The sequence below is a fragment of the Falco punctatus genome (assembly GCF_963210335.1).
Source record: "Falco punctatus genome assembly, chromosome: 2".
Taxonomy (NCBI): Eukaryota; Metazoa; Chordata; class Aves; order Falconiformes; family Falconidae; genus Falco; species Falco punctatus.
Genome location: NC_137581.1, coordinates 7960894 through 7981840, shown reverse-complemented (window position 1 = coordinate 7981840; position 20947 = coordinate 7960894). Strand labels below are relative to the sequence as shown.

The 20947-nt window shown below is 40.4% G+C and overlaps 1 protein-coding gene and 1 long non-coding RNA gene across 15 annotated transcripts in view; one reads left to right on the top strand and one right to left on the bottom strand.

Annotated features, from left to right (window-relative positions):
• The window catches only part of LOC308059077, a 450864-nt gene extending 430648 nt beyond the window's left edge, over positions 1-20216 (top strand). The window contains exon 2 of the long non-coding RNA XR_013926105.1: positions 5739-20216. This is a non-coding gene — a long non-coding RNA (uncharacterized lncRNA). The remainder of the gene's footprint in view (positions 1-5738) is intronic.
• The window catches only part of DLG2 (discs large MAGUK scaffold protein 2), a 1068724-nt gene that overhangs the window by 596453 nt on the left and 451324 nt on the right, over positions 1-20947 (bottom strand). For all 14 annotated transcript variants that reach the window (XM_080375907.1, XM_080375911.1, XM_080375888.1 and 11 more), the window contains one exon: positions 3730-3891. In XM_080375907.1, the coding sequence (XP_080232033.1) occupies positions 3730-3891 (162 nt within the window). The remainder of the gene's footprint in view (positions 1-3729; positions 3892-20947) is intronic.

The following is a 20947-nucleotide window of genomic DNA, read 5'->3' as shown; positions in this document are numbered from 1 at the left end:
GTTTGCAGGTTTCTAAAATTAAACATTTTCAAGAACAGAGTTGACTGTACAGCAAATGCTACATGACTAGAAAACCAAAATTAATGCAAAAAATCTGTAAGTTACAAAAGTAAGAATTACAGTGAAAAGAGGTGCTAGTTTTCAGCACAACTATTCTTTCTTATCATGTTCTGAAAGGAAGTAATCTGGCTACTGCACACTAGATTTTAGTGACTTGAAAGATAACATGTCTAATATGAATAGCAGAAAACCTATTCACACTCCTAAACAGTATTTATCATAACCAGTATCTGAGCGTCTCAGAAATTTTTCAGAACGTCTAAGAACTACATCTGATAATTCAGCACACAACTAGCATAAGGTCATTAAAGAAAGCTTTTTATATTTTGGTATCTAAGAATACCTTCTGAAGTAATCAATAATGACATGTCCCATTAGGATATTTCTGGACTACATCAAACCACATAATCTGGAACATGAAATCACAACCACGTTCTTTAACAATTGTGTGCAGCAACTTGATATGAAATTTAAGACGCATCTGTTCTGTGGAACATGAACCGTACCAGGCATTTTGAATCACACATGTTAAAAAATATGGGCTGAATCCTTCCATCCTGAGCGTTAGGAAGTCTTTCAAGAATCCTCTAAACCTTTTAACTGGACATGGACACAGGGGTATAAGCAGGCCCATGGTTTCTCTGCCTAAACTTCAACCATCCACAAAACTTGTAACTGCAATGATACAAGTCTGTGCTCAAGCTGTCAAGATCACTTATGGATGGGAACTGAGATGTTCACTGAAAACTTGGGCACACGGGCAGGGTGATGGTAGCAAGCAGTCTGCCTGTAAAGACAAGATATAACATCTGTGGCTTCCAGAGGTGGCTGTGGGTGCTCGTCAGTTGCTGGGGCTGGAACCAGCCACCCTGAAGGGCAGTTTTATGACTGCATGATCTTTGCAGATTACTTTCCAAATAAACACAAATGACTGGAAACAAGCAACTCTTTCCACTGCCAAACTCAAGTCACTTTGGAAAAGTGATGCGATTGAGATGGATATGTGGCTTGGCTTTGGGACAACACTTTGGTTCCAAAGCATCTTAACTAGGTTATTTTTATGCTCAAATATTTTTCTTTTACGATACTATTTCAAACACGAAAATATTGGGTAAATCATCCTGTCCTCAGGGCATTGTGCAGACACTACACACAAAAACCTGCCTCAAAAATTCTTTGAGGTGCACTCTGGTGCTGTGGACCCCACAGCAAAATTCAGGTGGTGAAATGCAGCCAGGCAATAACTTAAGCCCACTTGGCCAGACAGCACCCCTTGCTCACACAACACACTTGCCAGCTGGGTGGTTGGTCAGACAGACAGTCCTAGTGACACACAGGAGCTGATGTGGTCCCTGTCTGGGTACAAGCAAATTTGTGACTTCCATTTACCCTCTGCACCAAATCCTCTGACCTGTATTCAGAAAACTGGAGCAGAACAAGTCAACCTTTCCAGCACAAATAGCTCTCAGTGGAATTTCCCAAACAGCTTTATCCCACTGCAATTCCCAGTGTCATCTCACTCCTAAGAAGCTGACAGGCTGTATTTGGACCCCAGCATTTGTTACATACCCTCAGAGCAGGATTCCAGCAGTTCCAGCTTTCACACAAAGCAAAAAAACCAAAAAATATTTAAATTGCAGGCACACTTATCCAACCAATCTTTAAAAAGGTATTCTACATTTCCCTAGGAAGGCATGCTATGGGTTGAGAGGCAGTGTGTCTAATTCAAGACAACAACAAATTCTGATTGAGTTTTAGAGGGTTCGGAATGATGTTTCTCAACTATGTGGAAATGACTGCAACAAAAAAACTTCTGAACAGGGTTTTCAGTCAATTCCCAGAAACAAAAGTGAATCCAAAGCAGGTATATCAGAGAGGAAGTGTGCCATGAGCTCTAGCAGGTGGTTTACCCCAGCCTCCTGAGCTAACTCTCTACTGAAGGTTGAGGGATAGGACAGACTGCAGGAGAAAAAGCAGGAACTTCAAAAGAGGCAGAGTCAAAGACAGAAATCCTCAGGCTGAGGAAAGAACTTACAGAAGACACTGATTTCCATGAGGAAATATAATATAGCTCCTTTCCTCCCATCACTTCAGAAAACAGTAGCAAATGACTTTCTTCCATCACAGGAACAAATTAGATTGGGAGCTGGTTTAAGGCAACTGTAGATGGCTGGGGATACCTTCAGCGCACTTCATAAGCTTTTTATCATCACTGCTACATTATCAGCTTGGATCACACAGCCTTACTTGAATGTCTCCAAATGTGAAGAAAAAAAATAATCCGTTTTTGACTTTTATGAATCTGAAGCAACACTCTAATCTTAATACTCAAAGAGCCCTAGAGAGGTAGGGATATTTCCCTTCCAGGCAAAAAATTGCTTTGTCTGTGATTGTCCCCTGAGGTTACACAGAGGCCACATGGAGGTAATCCGTTCCAAATAACTACATTGATCTACTTCAGCATAAGAAGCTATATCACTGCTTGATACCATTGGCTTCTGCAGTAGAAGTTAGGTAAGCAACCTGGAAAGCTGCTAAAACATAAAAAGACAAACAACATACGAACTACAGACAGGAACAGGAGCAGAGGACAAAGGTTCATTCACATGGCTATTCCCTGAAGGCTCAGCGAACACCAGCTGCATTCACATCATTCTTTAACAATAAAGATTTTCTTTCACTTGTAACCTCACTGAAATCACTCTGCTAGGCAAGCTAGCCCATTTCACAGGCTTTGAGCATGAGGAGCAAAGCCCATCTGCCTTGTTTGCCATTTAGTTAATTACTGGAATAAAACCATTATCCAGAACATCACCACCTCTAGCAAAACACTTTTCTTCCCCTTCCCAGGCCTAGTAGAAAATAAAATCTGAAAACCATCATGCTCATCACTCCAGCTGTGCTTCTTGCCTTAAAAGTTTTAGGAACATCTTCAAACTATTGTGGTCTTATTAAAGAGCAAATTTACTTTCAGGAATGGATTACTTTTTTGTTAATATACAGGTTCACTATGAAAATAAATATTTTTCACCCAGCAAGATATATCAGAGGACAGCAGATGCGCATACAGAAAAACCTTCTACATTGTATAAATAGTTACCTTAGTTAATAGAGACAGGTCTCTACATCACTGAGTTGTAACAAAACCCACAGAAGACAGCAAGTGCTTAAGTAGTAAGGATCCAAATAGTGGCAAATGAGCTTCCTTTCCAGGCATAATTTAGGACTTTGATACAGCTTTTTGAAAGATGCAAACCCAGGTTTCCAACACATTTACAGTATTATTGTTATTTATTTTTCAATTTCTAAACACGGGCAACCAGGAAGGGTAGCCTGCCATTCCAAAATCACCATGATACTGAGGCCAAGGACCTGCATTATTCCTTTCTCAATGTACATAAATACAGCTCATTCACCAAGAATGATTTTTACTCGAGCAAAACATCTCACTCAAAGCAAAAAGCTCACATCTCAACACAAAGCTCTGCTAGCTAAACCATCACTTGTTACACTACAGCAAACCTTGAAAACACATCACAGGCAATCAATCTGCAATACCTTTCAAAAAGCAGCTTGTCTGTTTGTATAACAAAGTAAGTTTCCCAAGCGTTTCATGCTACATGTTTTGTCCTATTTGAGGACGAAAGCCGCAGTGAATATTGATCCTACCTTCAAAGGAGAAATGTGTGACTGTAAGACATATCCATGAACATTCTCTATTTGAGACAAGTTCTTCTCTGACACATGAACAAGCTCAGGGCCTCTCACTTCATGGGTTAATCGAGGCAAAGTATGGTCATGTGGAGCATCCTCATCTTGATAACGATATTTCTAGAGAAAAAAAATAGCAAGGAAGAACAAATAAGCTTTGAGGAGGCATTGCACATGTATTAATATGAATATAGAATAACAGAAAAAGTATCAGACACTAGCTAATATAACCACTGAATTTCCTAATCTCTTCTGAAGAGAATACATCATTCTTTTTTCAATATTTCAACAAAGCAAGAAAACATGGTATATCACACGGACACACAAAACTTATACCATCACATGGACATCTGCGATGACAAACTAGCAAAGGTTGATAATAAAAATAAAAAGACACGTTGATCAGCTGAACTGTAGCTTCAGCTCACATTTCACATCCCTGCATTAATAGCTGTGCCTCTATAGCCTTCCTCTGCAAAATATTTGAGTCATTTTCCTTTTAGCACCATGTACTCTGATGCTGGAGAACAGAAACACACTTCCACAGAGCCACAGTCAGGCAGAAAATTACTCTCCAGTGAATTTTTCTTCTTACCCTGAACACCCATTAGAGTGGGAGGTGTTATAACCCTCTGCTCCACGGAGAGGCAACACAAGAAACAGGAAGCAAGTAGCTTGTCCAAGAGCCAAACCAAAGCTTCTAACAACAAGGAATATAACCTGAAAAAATTAAATGAAACTACCAAGTCTGTCCTTCAGCTAGAATCCCTTTTATAAAGGCACCAACCACTCGGCTCATGGGCTCCAGCTGGATCTTCTGGTGGGGTTAGAGCCAACTGGAGCCACCTGGAATCATATGTATGGCAGGGGCAGCCCTGACCCCTCCTCCCAGAGGTGCCTGCAGCCCCCCTGCTTCTGCCAAAGCCTTGCCTTTTAAACCCAGCACGCATACATGCTGCTGTTTTGAGGGAGAAGGCTACCAAACAAATTCACATGGCATAACAGTGGTGGGGCACGTTAATGGCTGTATAAGAAAAGTAAGTCCTAAGTTTGGGTACACCCTCAAGGACGTTGCAAAGCAGAACTCTCTGCTGCTCCTGCACTTCATTTTGACTCCTCAGTTCTGGGGTGTTACTTCATTACTCATCCTTCCAAAGGAAATCATCCCAGTTTATTCCTGCCTTCACTTTCATGTATGGAAATGTTTCAGCAGTTGCCAATTACTTTCAGAATACACATGTGACATGAATTATTTTCTTTTCTGGGATATGCCTGCAACCCTTCACATATTCACTTTTCAGATAACATAATTAATGAATATATAAAATGACTGGCACCAGACAAGTATCATTTGGGCAAGAAGCCATCAGCTTGATAGATGGTACTCCAACCAATGTCACATTTAAGGCTTGGCACACAGATCATTTAGCCCCAAGCAATCAATTATTTTTGAATCCAGTGAGTACTCTCTCAAAAAAGATGACTACTCAGAGACACCCTCTTTAAAGTGACTCATTTGCTAAAACGTGATTAGGAGAAATAACCACAGAATACCAGAGCCATCTCATCTCCCTTGCAACTGGTAAAAGGAAAAAGTCCACAACAGCTTTGTAAAGATACAAGGCAGCAGTGGCAGAAGCCATAAGAAGCTTTTTCATAGAATCATTTGGGTTGGAAAAGGGCTTTGAGAACATCAGGTCCAACCATTAACCCAGCACTGCCAAGCCCACCACTGAACCGTGTCCCTAAGCACCACATCTACACAGCTTTTAAATACCTCCAGGGATGGGGGCTCAACCACTTCCCTGGGCAGCCTGTTCCGATGCTTCACTACTCTGTCAGTGAAGAAATTTTTCCTAACGGCCAAGCTGAACCTCCCCTGGTGCAACTTGAGGCTGTTTCCTCTTGTCCTGTCGCTTGTTACTGGGAGAAGAGACCGACCCCCACCTGCCCACAGCCCCTGCCAGGCAGCTGTAGAGAGCGATAAGGTCCCCCCTGAGCCCCCTTTTCTCTGGGTTAAATGCCCCCAGTTCCATCAGCTGCCCCCCCCGAGCTGTGCCGCAGCCCCTTCCCCAGCCCCTGCCCGGCTCTGGACACGCTCCAGCCCCTCCGGGTCTGTCTGGGGGTGAGGGGCCCAACGCTGAGCCCAGGGCTCGAGGGGCGGCCGCACCAGGGCCCAGCACAGGGGGACGGGCACTGCCTGGCCCTGCTGGCCACGCTGCTGCTGACACAAATATGATACTATCTATACAAATACTATTCTGTCCAGATCATTCCTGCAGCTTTACAGTGCAAGAAGCTGTGAAACAGTGTGAGCGGCATTAAAGAGAGAACATCTCCGTGCCCATCGGTAAGTCCTTCCCACATCACCACGCCGCAGTGCAGCTGCCACACGAACTAGAGCCAAGGCCCAGGGGAAGCAGGTTCACCCCAGTCCTCGCACTCCTGAAAACCAGAACACTTGCGTGGATCTCCACTGGTAAACTTTCCATTGAAAACCTATGCTTTACAATTAAACCTGATCATTTTTATCTAATAACTGCGCATTCCCATGATGAACTCTGTAACATCCACGTTCATGTGCCATACACTGGAAAGTTTACGGAACAGATTTCCACGTTTCCATTTGCCTTTATCTCCCTCCCACCCCAAGCCCAGCCGCCTCATTCTTCACAAAGTATGAGCCCAGAGCATTTCTGGGTCGATCCTGTTATGTGTTTGCCTCATGTACTTCACACCAGCCTCATGGATTTTCATACATCTTTCCTCCCACAGCACCTCTTCACTGAAATGCTTTCAGCTGTGAACCAAAACAGCTTGACACAGCAAAAAGCCAGCGTTAAGGCTGAAAATACCAGACCAGAATTAAGACTCGCCCGAAGAAACGCCTCATTCATCCCTGGTGCTCTGACCTGATGGGGTTCTGCAAATGTCCTTGAAATTACCCCATTCCCTAGAACCCAGAGCTTTCTCTAAGGGTTAATTCAAATTTCTGGAGGGAAAAGCATGATTGCACGGAAATGCTACCCTTCATTTGACAAAAGAACAGGTGGATGTCTTATGATAATTAAATTACAAATCAGTGCCTGCTGCTGACAGGGTATTGTACGCTGCCAACTAGCATCAGATATTTAAAATCCTCTGTAATTACCTATAATGGGGGAGTGGAGTGTGCTGCTGTGAATTTTTAATATGATCGTGCCTTTTTGTAAGAGATCATTCTCTCTACAATGTGAGCTTATTACAGCATCACTGCTCCTCACATCATACTGTCTAAACGAGCATTTCTAAGGCTGTGTTTGCCAAAGAGTTATCGGCTAAACAGGATTGAAGATATGCATCCATCAGAAGGTAATGGTCAAAAGCCTTAATTTTCAACAAAACCAGCTCGCTCACTTTCTCTCTCGTAAAAAAAAAAAAAAAAAACAACCCTGAGAAGTTACTATACAAGTTACCATAGCCAGACTACTGCACTGGCATGGAAATATGGATGTTCTTATAACATACCTTTGACATACTGTCAGTGAATTAAGATAGTTAGGAATTTGTCATTTGATTTTGGGCCTTTGATTTTGAGAACTGTGTTGTTACAAAAGTCCTCAGTATTTTTTTCGCAGTTAGCATTGTTTGCTTAGCAGAAAATGCAAACAGAACATTTCATTTTAGACCAACTCAAGTTGACCTGTGCCCTAAGATGCTGAATGTTGTCCTACTGGAGTTTCCATTCAAAAGCAAATGTTCCTATTCTACACTTTGTGGCTCTTTGGCCAAACCACACTCCAATACATTACACATGACTACTGCTTTCAGTAGGATGGCTGCAAAAGGAGGGAGCAAAGTATGTTACAGGTGTCACAAGGCTCTACAGCATCCTATGAAATGTGAATCCTGGTCTAAAGAGGTTCTCCTCCTACAAGACACCCTGACACGTGCAAAAGACAGAGAGGCAAAAAAATTATGTTGCTTTTTACTCAGCTAAAGCTTTGTAGTAGATACAGCTGATAGATATTAACTGTGGAAAAAGGTACCACACCATACTATGAGATGGTAATCCCTTAATGAGTGGATCCTGCTCCCAGTCTCTCTTCAAAGCCAGTCTGTTAAAAATACTCTGGCTAGCTGTGTTTGGTCTGGCTGAGATGGAGTTATTTTCCCCACAGCAGGGCTCATAGTACTGTGCTTTCTATTGGGAGCTAGAAAGGTGCCGGTTTTTGAAAAACACCAGGGTTTTGAAAACTGCTGAGCATCAAAGCTGTCTCTCCAGCCTTCCCCCTTCACACTAGTAGGCTGTGGCTGGGCAAGATCTTGTGAGGGGACACAGTCATAACAGCTGACCCACTCTGACCAAAGGGCTATTTCATACCATATGACACCTGCTCAACAATAAAAGCCAAAAGAAAAGCAGGAGGTGGTGCGTTTTTTGTTTATGACAGTTGCCTTCTGGAGCAACAATGGCATGTACTGAAGCCCTGCTTCCTGGGAAGAGGCTGGACGTCGCCTGCTGATGGGAAGTAGAGAATAAAATCTTTTGTTTTCCTTTGCTTCTGTGCACACCCATAGATTTGGCTTTATTAAAATGTTATCTCCATTCATGAGTGGGTTTTGCCATCTTATTTCCCCCCCATCTGTACTGCTGAGGAGAAGAGTGATAGAGAGGTTTGGTGGGCACCTGGCATCCAGCCAAGGTCAACCCACCACACTAGCATAATTTGTTTTGTCAAAGGAAACAATAGCAATACTACTAGTTTTAGCTTTTATGCATCAGCATTTCAAGTCTCTAACGATATTTCTGGTTTATGGTCCTCCTCAGGAGAGGCCAGACTTCTGCACCTTAGAAGCTGCAGGTCTTCATATATCCCATGTAATTTAAGAGACCACAGGGAAAGGAATTTCTGCAGAAAATTTCTGACAGGAGACAATGACCTCTTACAGATGCAGTTTTCCCGTTGCAATCTGGGGATAGAAAAGGCATGCAACTGGGTCTCACCGCTACCTGCTTCTTATCCCTTACTCACTTGCCTTTTCCCTCAACCCAGGATTTGAGCTGCTTTGCAATTACGTCCCATGCACATTGCCCCCACTGCTAGTCATCTGCTGCAGCCTTGACATGGGAACTACCTTCGAACAGGTCGGGCATCACCGCCCTTCTGTATGATATTAGGTTCAGAACTCAATACACTGGATTTGTTTACAGAATTAGAAACAGGTAAAAACAAAAAACCATGATTGACTTGGTCCATTTAGAAAAAAGTTTAATCTGCAAAGTCCCATTAAAAAATGTTAGTGTCACCTTATTTTTGTGCTCTGTTTTTTAGTGGTCTTCAATGTGTTGAATTTTACTGGCAGTGCTCTCCAAAGGCAGCAAATTTCAATGTCATACAGATGAATATCTTGAGAAAACAAACTTTACAATTTGCACACACAAGTCATTGGGCATTCATCCAATCATGAGTAGAAATAATGTTACTCATCCAACTGATTGCAAATGAGCAACACAGCTTGAATTCTGAATATTTGCAATCAATCTATAGAGTAAAAAGAGAAAAAAATAATCTTCTCATTATATAAAATGGAAGAAGTCACAATCTGCTTGCCAAGGCTGTGGAAGTAGATTAGGAAGCTTAAATCATTGAATAATTATACTTATTGTGAATGACTTGCTCTTTTGCTTATCAAGTAGATTTCTAACAAGCTCGTCACTGTATCACAGAAATACCTTTCATGCAAGAGGTCCAAAGAGCTTTACAAGTGGTAGTTAAGTCTGATAACATCCTGTTGAAAAAAAAAGTATGTGCATCATCTAAAGGTGGGTAAAATTAGGCACCAGAATACAACAACTTGCTCAAGGTCACAAAGAGAATCAATTAATTAAGCTGTGATAGAATTTAGGAGATTTTTCTAAGCCCAAGACCTAGTGCAACAACACTGACTTGAAGAGTAATAATTATCATTTAAAAGTAAAGTGTTAGGTTTGCTGCTGCAATTATAAATTATATTTAACATTTTTTTTCCCCAGAAATAATCTTCCAGGAGACAGCAGACATTCTAAGGTCAGGAATGAGGTTTTCCTCTACGTCAATGTAATAGCTAGCAGTGCTTTGTGTAATTCATATTGTGCTATCTCTGAGAAACACATAGTGGTTTTTAGAAGACAAGGTCTCCTGTACCAACCAAATTGTTTCACACAAGGAGGAACACTATCAGCTCTGAATACTGAGACTTTGCATAGCTTTTCCATTCAGTACAAGAAGCCTCTTTTTTTTTTCGGGGGGTGGGGGGGTGGGAAGGGGTGGAATATATGATTTCTTTTCTCAGTTTACTGAAATCAGGGTTTTTTTCCTGTAGTAGGGAATGTATATTCATTTTTTGTTTAAAGATGCAAATAAAACACGGTGGATTAAATATGTCTTACAGTATTCTGCTCATCTAACTTTGGAAATCCTAAACAATTTTATTTTTCATGGTGAAGTAGAAGGAAAAGGGCATTAGCCAAAGTACTTCTTCCTTGTATTAGCTGGACGTAGTTGCACCTTCTGCTCACAAGATGGCACAAAACCATCGAGTTAAAGCACGGGCTCACTTTGAAGTGTTGCAGGATAAAGTAACTGGCTATGCAATGTCATAAAACTCCAAACGATCCTTATTTTCAACTGACCTGGTACAACATTACTGAAAAAAAAAAAAAAAAGAAAAAAAAAGACGGCAATCTTTTATACTTACTGCCTGCAAACAAATCATGATCATATACAAAGCTGCAGCTGGAGAAAAGTCTAACAGTTCATATAAGCATCAAAAATCACAAGCTAGAAGGAACCTATTGGTTTTTGCAGGCTTTAGCATGAACAAAACCACTATGTATTGACAAGATTGAGACTAGCTGAGAATGCTGCTTTCCTCAAGGAATTCTAAATCCTAATTAAAACCGCCTGCATGCAAATCTGTACCGTGAGGTATTCAGCTCCATATGCTGCATCACATTTTGGACCTGTTAACAGCATCAGTTTAGCCCTCTGGAGGTTGCTACTTGCTATCCAATAATTTAAAATAGATTTTTTACTTGAAGTACCAGTTTAAAAAAAGACACTCTAAGAGGATGGCTTTGCTTGTATTAAATGGTGATGCAGCTGCAGACTATAAAAATCAGTAACTTAAAAAAAACCCACAAACATAATCCAGCTAATGCAGATTCTTTATCTAAGTGAAGCAAAGGAAAGATGTGGGTGAAACCATACAATTTATCAGCATCAGGTTGTAGCCACCTCTCTATCCCTTTGTCCTGCAATAACTTCCCTTGCATACTCCTTTTTATACTCTTCAGCTCTTCCACTCACAATAATTTTTTCTGATCTGTTCACATTCCACAACTACTACAGAAGTCCTCATGCCTCATTAGCTCCCTCCTTCGCACCTCCCCTACAGCTCCCCACACAGCTCTAGATGTACCATGTCCCCACTCCCATTCCCTGATCCCTCCAATTCTGCTCCTGCAGTCCTCCAGCGTTTAAGCACTGAGCCTCACAAATTCTCCTTTTCCACTCCTGAAGAACAGCTTCTGGCATGGGGCACCGGTGCTGAGGTTACTAGTGAGCACTTACAGAGGCAGAGCTGGCAAATGCTGCCAGTCGCTGTGTCTCAGTTTCCCTGCCAATAAGCCTGTGGTGGGAATGCAGCACAGCAAAACAAACACCCTGGGTTTATATCAGAAGATTACAAAGTAATCATGTAATGTAATAAATGAATAATATATTATTATTGCCCAAAACAAATGATACCGAGAAAAAAAATGGAAATCACAGAACAAATGGTTTGCCCCTTCTATGTTTTCTGTACCAAATAGGCAGATTTTAATTTAGTCCAGCTTTGCTCAGCACATGACACAGCAGGCCATTTGTGTTTTGCAGCTGAAACCCTCTCCCCCATCTTCACACTTGGGTGCCCTACTTAGCTGAATTTATACAAAGCACAGGACTCCTCTTCCTAGTGCACACCACTAGTGACTTCACAGCTACCTCTCTCTATATGTATATATATATGTATGTATATATATATACCTATATAAATATATATAACTACAACAAATTAAATATACAATTGATTTGTATCTCATTTTTACATGTATCTATGTACTGATTTAAAGCTTTAACTATGTATTTTCATTATATTATTTCCCAGTGCCAGAGCATCAGTCAATAGGATAGCACCTACTGAGTTACTCCAGCAGATAACCAAGATCATGCCCTGTGTTTCTTAGCCTTCATGGGTCTTGAGTAGATATAGCTGTGGGGAGCTTTTTGGCCCCTCAAGCCTGCCCAGTTTCACAGTTCTAGTCTGGGACACTGCCTGGCTATGTTAGCACCCGCTGGTGGTCACTGTGGAGAGCCCACAGACCGAAGGGATGCTTTAAGTCTGTGCTAATGCCAGTGTTAATTATGCTTCCCTGAAGGGTCCCACTGAAGGAGGTGTCCGTGGAGGGATAGCCTCTGAGGATAATCTCTAGAGCTGTAGCCTTTCCCACACCCATCAGTTCATCTTGTGCCCAAGTATCTCATGCAGCCTCTGGGTATAGTTTTTCCTGATAATAACGCTAGGCATGGGTCATTCTACACCTTCTGCATCTGTCTCCCCTGTGCAGCCCTGGTCCTCCATCCTGCTCCTTTACTTATACTGATCACTTACCAATCAAGATGAGGGTTTTTTTACAGCTGTGTCTAAACCTAAATAATGCCCTCATGGAGCTCCTAGCTCCATAATCACAAATAGATGAATCAACACTAGTGGAGAAGGCAACCCCCAGGGGCAGCAATGAGAAGCTAAGGAGGAACAGAGTAGTTCCTTGAGACAGGTAAGAAAAAGATATATGCAAATGTTACCCCAATTCCGCTCCTCCCTTGGATACATACGTAATCCAGTACGGGGAGCTTTACCTGCCAATGCTAAGATAAGCCAAGGGACCTATAACGTATAATGGCAAATCCAAGGAAGACTGACTTGAGATTTCTGTAGGAAAGAGAAGGTATAGAAAAGTCATCAGAAGAGGAACTGAGGCAAATGGGGATAAAGACCAAAGCTCAGGTGGTTAAACCAAAAAAGATAGAGAACTCTGGCATCTGTGCTGCTCTGGTGCTGGTGCTCAAAAGTACTTGTGAAACCCCTACGGAAAGCATGTCTTATCTCCCTCCGGGGCCAGTTTACAAAGCAATAGCTGCTCCCAGCAATTACTTAAGTGACAGAGGCCTGTGGCTCTGAAGATGGTGGCCTTGCCCCCTGCTAGGTTGTGTAGAATTTCCACCTAGGGCTGTGGAAAGTAATTTTAAAATTTGACCAAGTGAACTCCTCACACATTCCTACTTCCCAGCTTTCTTGAATGTAAGTGCTCCCACTGATACCTTCACTTTTTCTGCAGTCCCAGGTCTATATGAAACCTAGGAGGAAAACTAGACTCTGCTTTTCTTAAATCAAGACTCAGTTCATAGACTAAAAGAAAGATAAATCTGCAGAGTAAAAGGCTCAGCAGTGAAGGAAGCATGATTTCCTTATGAACCTCTCACATTCACTGTGCAGGCAGAACAGTTCTTTGGGAATTAATTGTGTATTGAAGGACACGGGAATTGTATCTCTGTGGGATTCCAGTATAATTTCTTACAGGAATTGGAGAATCCTGGTCACAGGCTATATGAGGCAAAAGGGTGTTCTCAGGCTAAGACAGGTGAATGCTATAGTAGATAACTTTCTATTCTTGCTTTTGCCACAGAAATCTCAAGCAATGCTAGGCATTTCCCAAAGCCTAACTTTCCACAGCTGTAGAATTGAGTTATTCCTTACTTTGAAAGGCCTTGGTAGACACAGATGGTCAGTTTTTGCAGAAGTGCTGAACATCAGCAGCTTCAGCTGAAATCAGGGGGAGTGGGTCGTTGTACAAAAAAAATGCAATGGAATCCTGTGCCCTCCAAGAAGTCGGTCTAAGGTGGAGTTGGTAACTGCTGACACTGGCCACCTAGAACTTAAACCTCTGGTATAAGCAGGTCAACCAGGTTCCCTTGCTAATAACTGGAACATCGCAATATTATATGTATATTAATCAAAGGACCACTCACTGAAGGCATTTTTTTCTCTCCTTTTTTTTCCTCACTTGAACTGAAGACAGCTAGTGATTTAAGAATTTTGAATGAGATTAATTTAATTCTTGAATTTCAAACTGGACACACAAACTACTGGACTCATCTGATCTTGTTTGTTGAACAAGTAAAAATTCTAATCACACTGGGTTATTGTGAAAATAAATTCATTAATGTTTACGAGATACTTGGATACTGTGATCAGGCTCAGTATAATAGGAAAATCAATAAAAAAATAATTCTGTGAATGGAGCACAGTTTGAACTGCGTGCATTAAATAATGCATGGAGGAAGACATGTTGAATGTAAAATGCCATATGAAGTACAACTCCACATGACTGAAAGAAGCAGAGGATCTCTGAAAACAAAAATAACTGTGTAATTAAAAATGTATTTGAGTTATATTATAATACCATATTACAATATATGGCCACAGAAGGCCTGCAATAAATCACTTAGACCATCTTAATTCTTGCATTTCCTGTATCTGAGTGGTTAGCTTTATAACCCTGCCATCCCTTAACTGTTCTTTGAACACAATGTATACATACATAAAAACCCCTCATAAACTTTAATAGCATTCCTGCTTCTTCTGCTGTGAAAAAGGTATAGAGATAAGTACTGAATTTTTCAGTGTTTGTGGAAAACTGGCTCTTCTTAAATAAAAATACCAATGTTTTGTGTGCACAAACTCAAAAAATAATCTCGCTGTTGTCACTCAGATGAACCCAGACCATTAGCTCTGAAGATAACATTCTTTTTGTACCAAACCAATTTTTGTTGGTGCTGAAAAAGTTATTACAAGTCCCAAATATCTACTATTTTTATCAGTTTCTTCTTTTAAATGGTATGAATTTCTACTAACAAAAAAATGGATTTAGTACATTTTTACTAGGTGCTCAACAGGCCAGGAAAACACATTTGTGCCGGCTGAATTTGCATGCACTTGACATCCGTAAGAGTTGAGATCAGTATTTCTAAAGCAGGCCACTTACTGAAAAAGCACCTTTGGACCTTTGGTCTTAATCCTTCTGCAGCCTTCCAGCACAGCAGAATTGTGGCAAAATAATCTGCGCTTTCAAATACTTTAATAAAGCCCTGGTTACGGTGCGAGTGGGCAAAGTACCTGTCATTGTAAACAGAACACACAGAAACATGAAGCTATCATATGAACAAAGGAATATTTGCTTTACAGAGGCTATCACCAAAACCACTTTTCACCTCTCCAAAATTAGCCTAGTTCCTGACCGAAGGAGTTTATGGTTCCAGGGAAAAGTCCTTCAGCTCCCTGATCTGATGGCAACACATCAAGGTAAAACTTCTGACTCGTCCCACACCAGGAGCCGGGCAGGAAGAGAGTATTCCATTAAAGAGTATCCCATTAAACTGCACTACCTGCAGGTGCACTGAATTTCACGTAAGGGGAAAATCTCTTGGGTTTATAACCTTTGAGCCCACAGAAAAAGTGATGAAGAGGGAACAGCTTATCAGCATCTCTATTTATTATATTTAAAGATCAACAAAGATATTACACCTCCATTTTCTTAAGGGCTGATCAAGCCTGCCAGCACAGTCTTCCTTATTTTTTTACATCCCATAGGGCTTAGCTCAAATCTAAACCTACGCTTTCAGTCTAAAGCCATTCCCCCTTGTCCTGTCACTGCCTGCCCTTGTAGAAAGCCCCTCTCCAGCGTCCTTGTCAGCCCCTTTAGGCACTGGCAGCTGCTCTAAGGTCTCCCCGGAGCTTCTCTGCTCCAGGCTGAACAACCCCAGCTCTCCCAGCCTGTCTCCACAGCAGAGGGGCTCCAGCCTCTGATCGTCTTCGTGGCCTCCTCTGGACTTGTTCCAAGAGGTCCATGTCCTTCTCCTGTCGGGGGCCCCAGAGCTGAGCACAGCACTGCAGGTGGGGTCTCATGAGAGCAGAGCAGAGGGGGAGAATCCCCTCCCTTGACCTGCTGGCCATGCTTCTGATGCAGCCCAGGGTACAGTTGGCTTTGTGGGCTGCAAACACCCGTAATTACTCTGCTGGATGGGGCCAATGATTCTGTGTTGGGGATATTGTTATTCTGGGATCTCCTTCCATATTCGTGCTGGAAGCATAGGCATCGTTTTCATTTTTAAGTGGTCTGGGCATTTGGGTTTTAAGTAAGCCAACTGGGCTGTCAGTCTCTGCAAACATAAGCTAGAGTCCATGCCTAAGTGGTCAGTCACTTGTTTTGTATCATGTTATGGTGTATATCTGGCAAGGTTACTAATGTCCAAAAAGTTCTTTAGAGCTGAAAAATGTTATAACAATTCAGATTTATATTATATGACATAGAAGACTCTCTAGGCACCAGACAATGATTTAGATGGAATTTTACTATCAGTCCATTGGATTTTCTTGACAAACAAGATTCTATATGTCTTAACCTGGATACCTCAAACTTCATTACTTTTGAAAGTTATCGCCTGCCTCTTTTGTTGGATACAAACATTACGTCTCTCCATTGTGTCTGCCTATCTTTGTGCCGAATTCTACAGTATTCTGCTTTCTTCTTGATGAGTTTTTTTGGTAGTTTTATATTTGCAGAAGGCAAGGGAAGACAAAGGGGAAAGCTGAACGCTTTAGAAGTTAGTAAAGTTATCTCTGAAGCAGTAACTTTCTTGCAGACTGACCTTACTAATGTTCAAAGCCATCCTTCTTTTCAATAACGCTAGCTTAATTAAAAGGTTAAATCCCTACTGTGTTCACTAAGAATCCCTCTTTGAAAGTCTAGATATTGTAAAAACTTTCTTTCAAAGTCTTTACATTTTCATCTGAAGGAAGTAAATGTCTTGTATAAAATATCATGAAGAAAATGAAATCTAAATTCCTTTGGTCTTAACAACGAGCTTTCAGGAAGGCTGCATAAATGACTGTCAGCTGAATAACAATGTCATGGTACATTTTCTGTTGTTCTTAATTATTAGAAAATGAGGACAAAGCAAAACCCATCCTGGTTAAAATTAGATTCAGCCCAGATCATAAGGCAATCATGAGGTGCTGTTAACTTTGAAATGAAAGACATTGTTATAAAACGATACCCAAAACAAAACTCACAGACAATCCCAAGCAAATAGCTTGGTCTAGACACAGCAGTTTTATTATTAGGCAGAGAGGGTTTTTTAAGTCCTGACCCAACAAATGGATTGATTAATTATATAAATAAATATTTTCCAGAGCTTTATATGTTCAGTGGGCCAAATTTCAGCTCTGTAACATCCATCTGGGGATACAACCTATTTAGAGGTTTTGATTATTTTCCATCTTTTTTAGCACTTCACTACTGGATAACCAAAGACCTGTATCTCTGTATGTTTTCTGATGAAGTAGCAATGTCAACTCCCCAAAATGAAAGTTCTTTTGTAAAAAACACATCTTTTTCTCTGCATAAACCCCCTTTACAAGATCAGGTGAGTCATTCTGCATTTTCTGTCAATCCTCTGCTACTCAGCTGATAATACCAACAAGGAAAACAATCTATTGAGTCTGGAGCTGTGATTTTCTGCTGAGGAAAAGAAATGCTCCCTGGGAACCAGACTGAGAGCTACAGCTCATTTTTATCTTGTCAATGAGAAAGCAAGCATGACTTTAACTCGTTGACCTTTGTTGCAGTTGGATCGCTGATCTAAAAGTCAGTGGCTATATATATAACATTATTCACAACAAACTATCATGTATAGAGTGGGAAAAAACACATTTTACTATTTATAAAACATCTCAGCATGAGCAAAGTTCTGCAAACATTAATCACAACTGTGTGAATGACTAGCCACACCAAGGAAAATGCACCTTTTTGAGTGATTCACCTCATCTCTGCTGCTCAGGAAGGGGTGGACTGCCCCTGAGTGGTGCCACCTGCTTGCCACTAACTACTCAAAAGCCAAGATACTGGCTCTGATGAACCTCACTTAGATGCTCCTCTGGCTCTCAGCCCTTGAGATAAACAGTGGACACATGCTCCCCCTTGGGAGGTGTGTGTTCATTTTTTGGTGTAGTGACTTGGCGGTTTGTCCTAATTGCCACATGACTAAACTGAAGTGAAAACCGCCTGTATGGGAATTGCCACAACTCGTGAACATACATCTGTATTTTTGAAAGCTGAAATTCTCCAGGTGGTGTTAAATTAGGCTGGTTCTTCTTCAGCTTCCTCGGGAAGGACTGCGTCATCTAATTTCCCTTGCTACCACACAAACTATTAGACTCAATGTTGAACATAACATTAGTCAAATCCCAGTTGCCAGTAATATTTTGGCCCTATACGTCCATGTTCTCATAGATACTTTTCAGCTTTATTAGCTTATTAAAAGTGTGGCCTTATTAACTTTTTTAACCACCAAAATGATGATTAAGTGGTGCAGCAGGAAATGTTTTGAAGAGTTTCTTTTACAGATGATTAACTAGCGTTATGAGATACGCTCTAACTGTCTGAACAAATGTGGGATGATATCTCACTTTTGTACTGACTCTCCTCATTTTTTAAAAAAGTTATTTTTATAATAGTTAAATAGCCAGAAACATAGGATCTTAACACTTTCTTTTCTTGAACTTTCCAACAAATAAGTGTCACGGAACAACTGTAAAAATGTTTCCTTTGTTTCTGATGTCACTGTATTTACAACAAAATTCAGTACAAATTTATCATTTAAAAAGCTTGATGAATCAGACCCCCCAAATACATAACAGTGATAGGACAAAGTCTATTCTCAAAGCTTCTGAAGTACTTCGTTGGAGCCAACGTTTTGCAAGTGAAGTGCATTCAGTTGTTGTACCAAAATTTCTGAAGAATTAGTAATTAAGCTTATTGCGTGAAAATTTGCAGGTTTTGAGTTCCTCCCACATCACTAACTTTCACACGAGTGCTGCTCATTTGCAAGTGTTCAGCACTCACCTGGAAATAGGTCAGATGTCTGCATTTTCCAACACCCTTGTATACCTTCTGACAACTCTCTGCATGCCATCAGAGTTGACCTGCCTGTGAAATAATTTGAACACCTGCACTTTTAGATATATATTGCCAAGCTATACTAGCTAGTGCCATATGCAGAAGTGGCTGATCAGGTGTTCTGGACCCATTCTGTTCCTTGTTCTAGCTTCAGAATGCTTCACATTTCTCAGAAGTACTTCTATGTAAAAAAAACCAAAACAAAACTGACTTGGAGCAGACTATATATGGCATATATTTGCAGTTCTATACAAAAAACGTGGAGCCCTTTTTTTGTATCCTATAAATTTGGAGTTGCAAACAGTGCCATTGCCAGGTGTCTTCTTTAAATTTATTTTTAAATAAACCAAATACAAAAGGGTAGCCATTTCCTTCAAAAAAGGAATATTTAAAGTGAGTTTATATCTGACATCTGTATCCTGTCATGTAATTCTTTATTTTTATGTTTGCTGTTTTTCTAGAATATATCAGAAATCAGTATTTGGTCCTCATTAGTAGGATGTGGGGTATATATTACTTGTCATCAGTAAGAAAATGTAGTCAGAAACGTCCCAAAGGACCATGAAAAGGATAAAACCCCAAAAATATCCCAAGTGGAATTAATGCTAATATCTGTTATTGATTTATACCACTATCCACAGGAATTTCACTTTAAATCACAATATTGCAAAACATGCTTAAGCTATTTTGATAGTGAACCAAATGAGGAATTTCCTTGAAAAAACAGTCTAAAGAAAAATCCCATATCAGTGAACCGCTTTGCTTCAGTTGGAGTGCCAGTTTTTAAAATAGTATTACAAGTTAACGCATAATCCAAAACAAAACTAGAAGGAAGATTTGAAATACAATATTTTGTTTGTTTGCAAATGTGGTTATAATTATTTTAAAGACAATTAACGAAGATGGATAAATTCCCATGAAACATTTCTAAAAGGAAAAATGTTTTGTCACAAGTTTCAACTAACTTAGAGTTACATAGAATCACATAAGTGACTGACATATATACAGGTAGACAAATTTCATTTTCTGTTTCTTGCCTGTCCCCAAATAAGTACTTGTTTTATAACTATTTTCACCTAAACCCCCTTTAATGTATTTATTTTAGATCTCTGTGCATTACAGAAAAAGGCTTACAAGAGAGAATGATACTATTCATTAGACCTGAAGGTTGAGAAACGGTAACAACATAATTTATTAGAGCTTTAATACAGATGAAAAAAAATAAATAGGCAAACATTTGGGCACATAGTTTCTACTATTAAATTAAATCTGTTTCTATTTTTAGACACTCCTAATCTGTCTGCCAATTAAGTCGCAAACAGAGAATTATAAATTAAAAACAAACATACAAACAAACAAAAAAACCCAACACACAGACCAAACCAAAACAAAAAAAAGAATTCAGGGATGATGTTAAAATGCGCATTTTTCACAAGTATGAGGGAATTTATAGATATCCTAAAACTGCAATTGCTTATCGCAGAGTTTCTTGAACCTCTCTCTGATCTCTTATGCAAACCCTTACGTTTCCGAGTTTCAAAAGAATTTTAAAGAGGAGCTAAATTATTTCTAAGTTAGTTAAGCCACCTACAACTCATTAAGCACACACATCTGGTCTTAAGAAATGGTCTATTTCTTTTGCCTTATCACTTTCAGTGAAATTAGCTTCAGAAAATTTGACAAGTCTAAGGTGAGATGCACAGGCTTAACAGTTAAGGGTTTGCATTCCTCCCTTTGTCTGAGATGCTTTGCAAAAGCCATCATAGTGACAATTAATTTAAAAAACATGAAATATTCAGTGAACCCAATTCCCTCTCCCTGTATAAATGGCCATTTTAGCTGAGGACTAATAACACAAGTGGCAAGCTGAATATTGATGGCAGATCTTTTCCTCCGGATATGTAGAAACCACTCAACGCAGAACTTCCCTCTTCTGCGGAAAATATGTTCTTAATTTCCTGAGGTTCATTAGAAAATCCCCAGATGGTGCTGTGTCCAGCAAGTATACCCCTTTGTGATCAACACCATTTGAATGAATGATCGCTGCTGATGAAGGGAGGTTTCCCATGCTTTCAGCTCTAACATTCATGGATG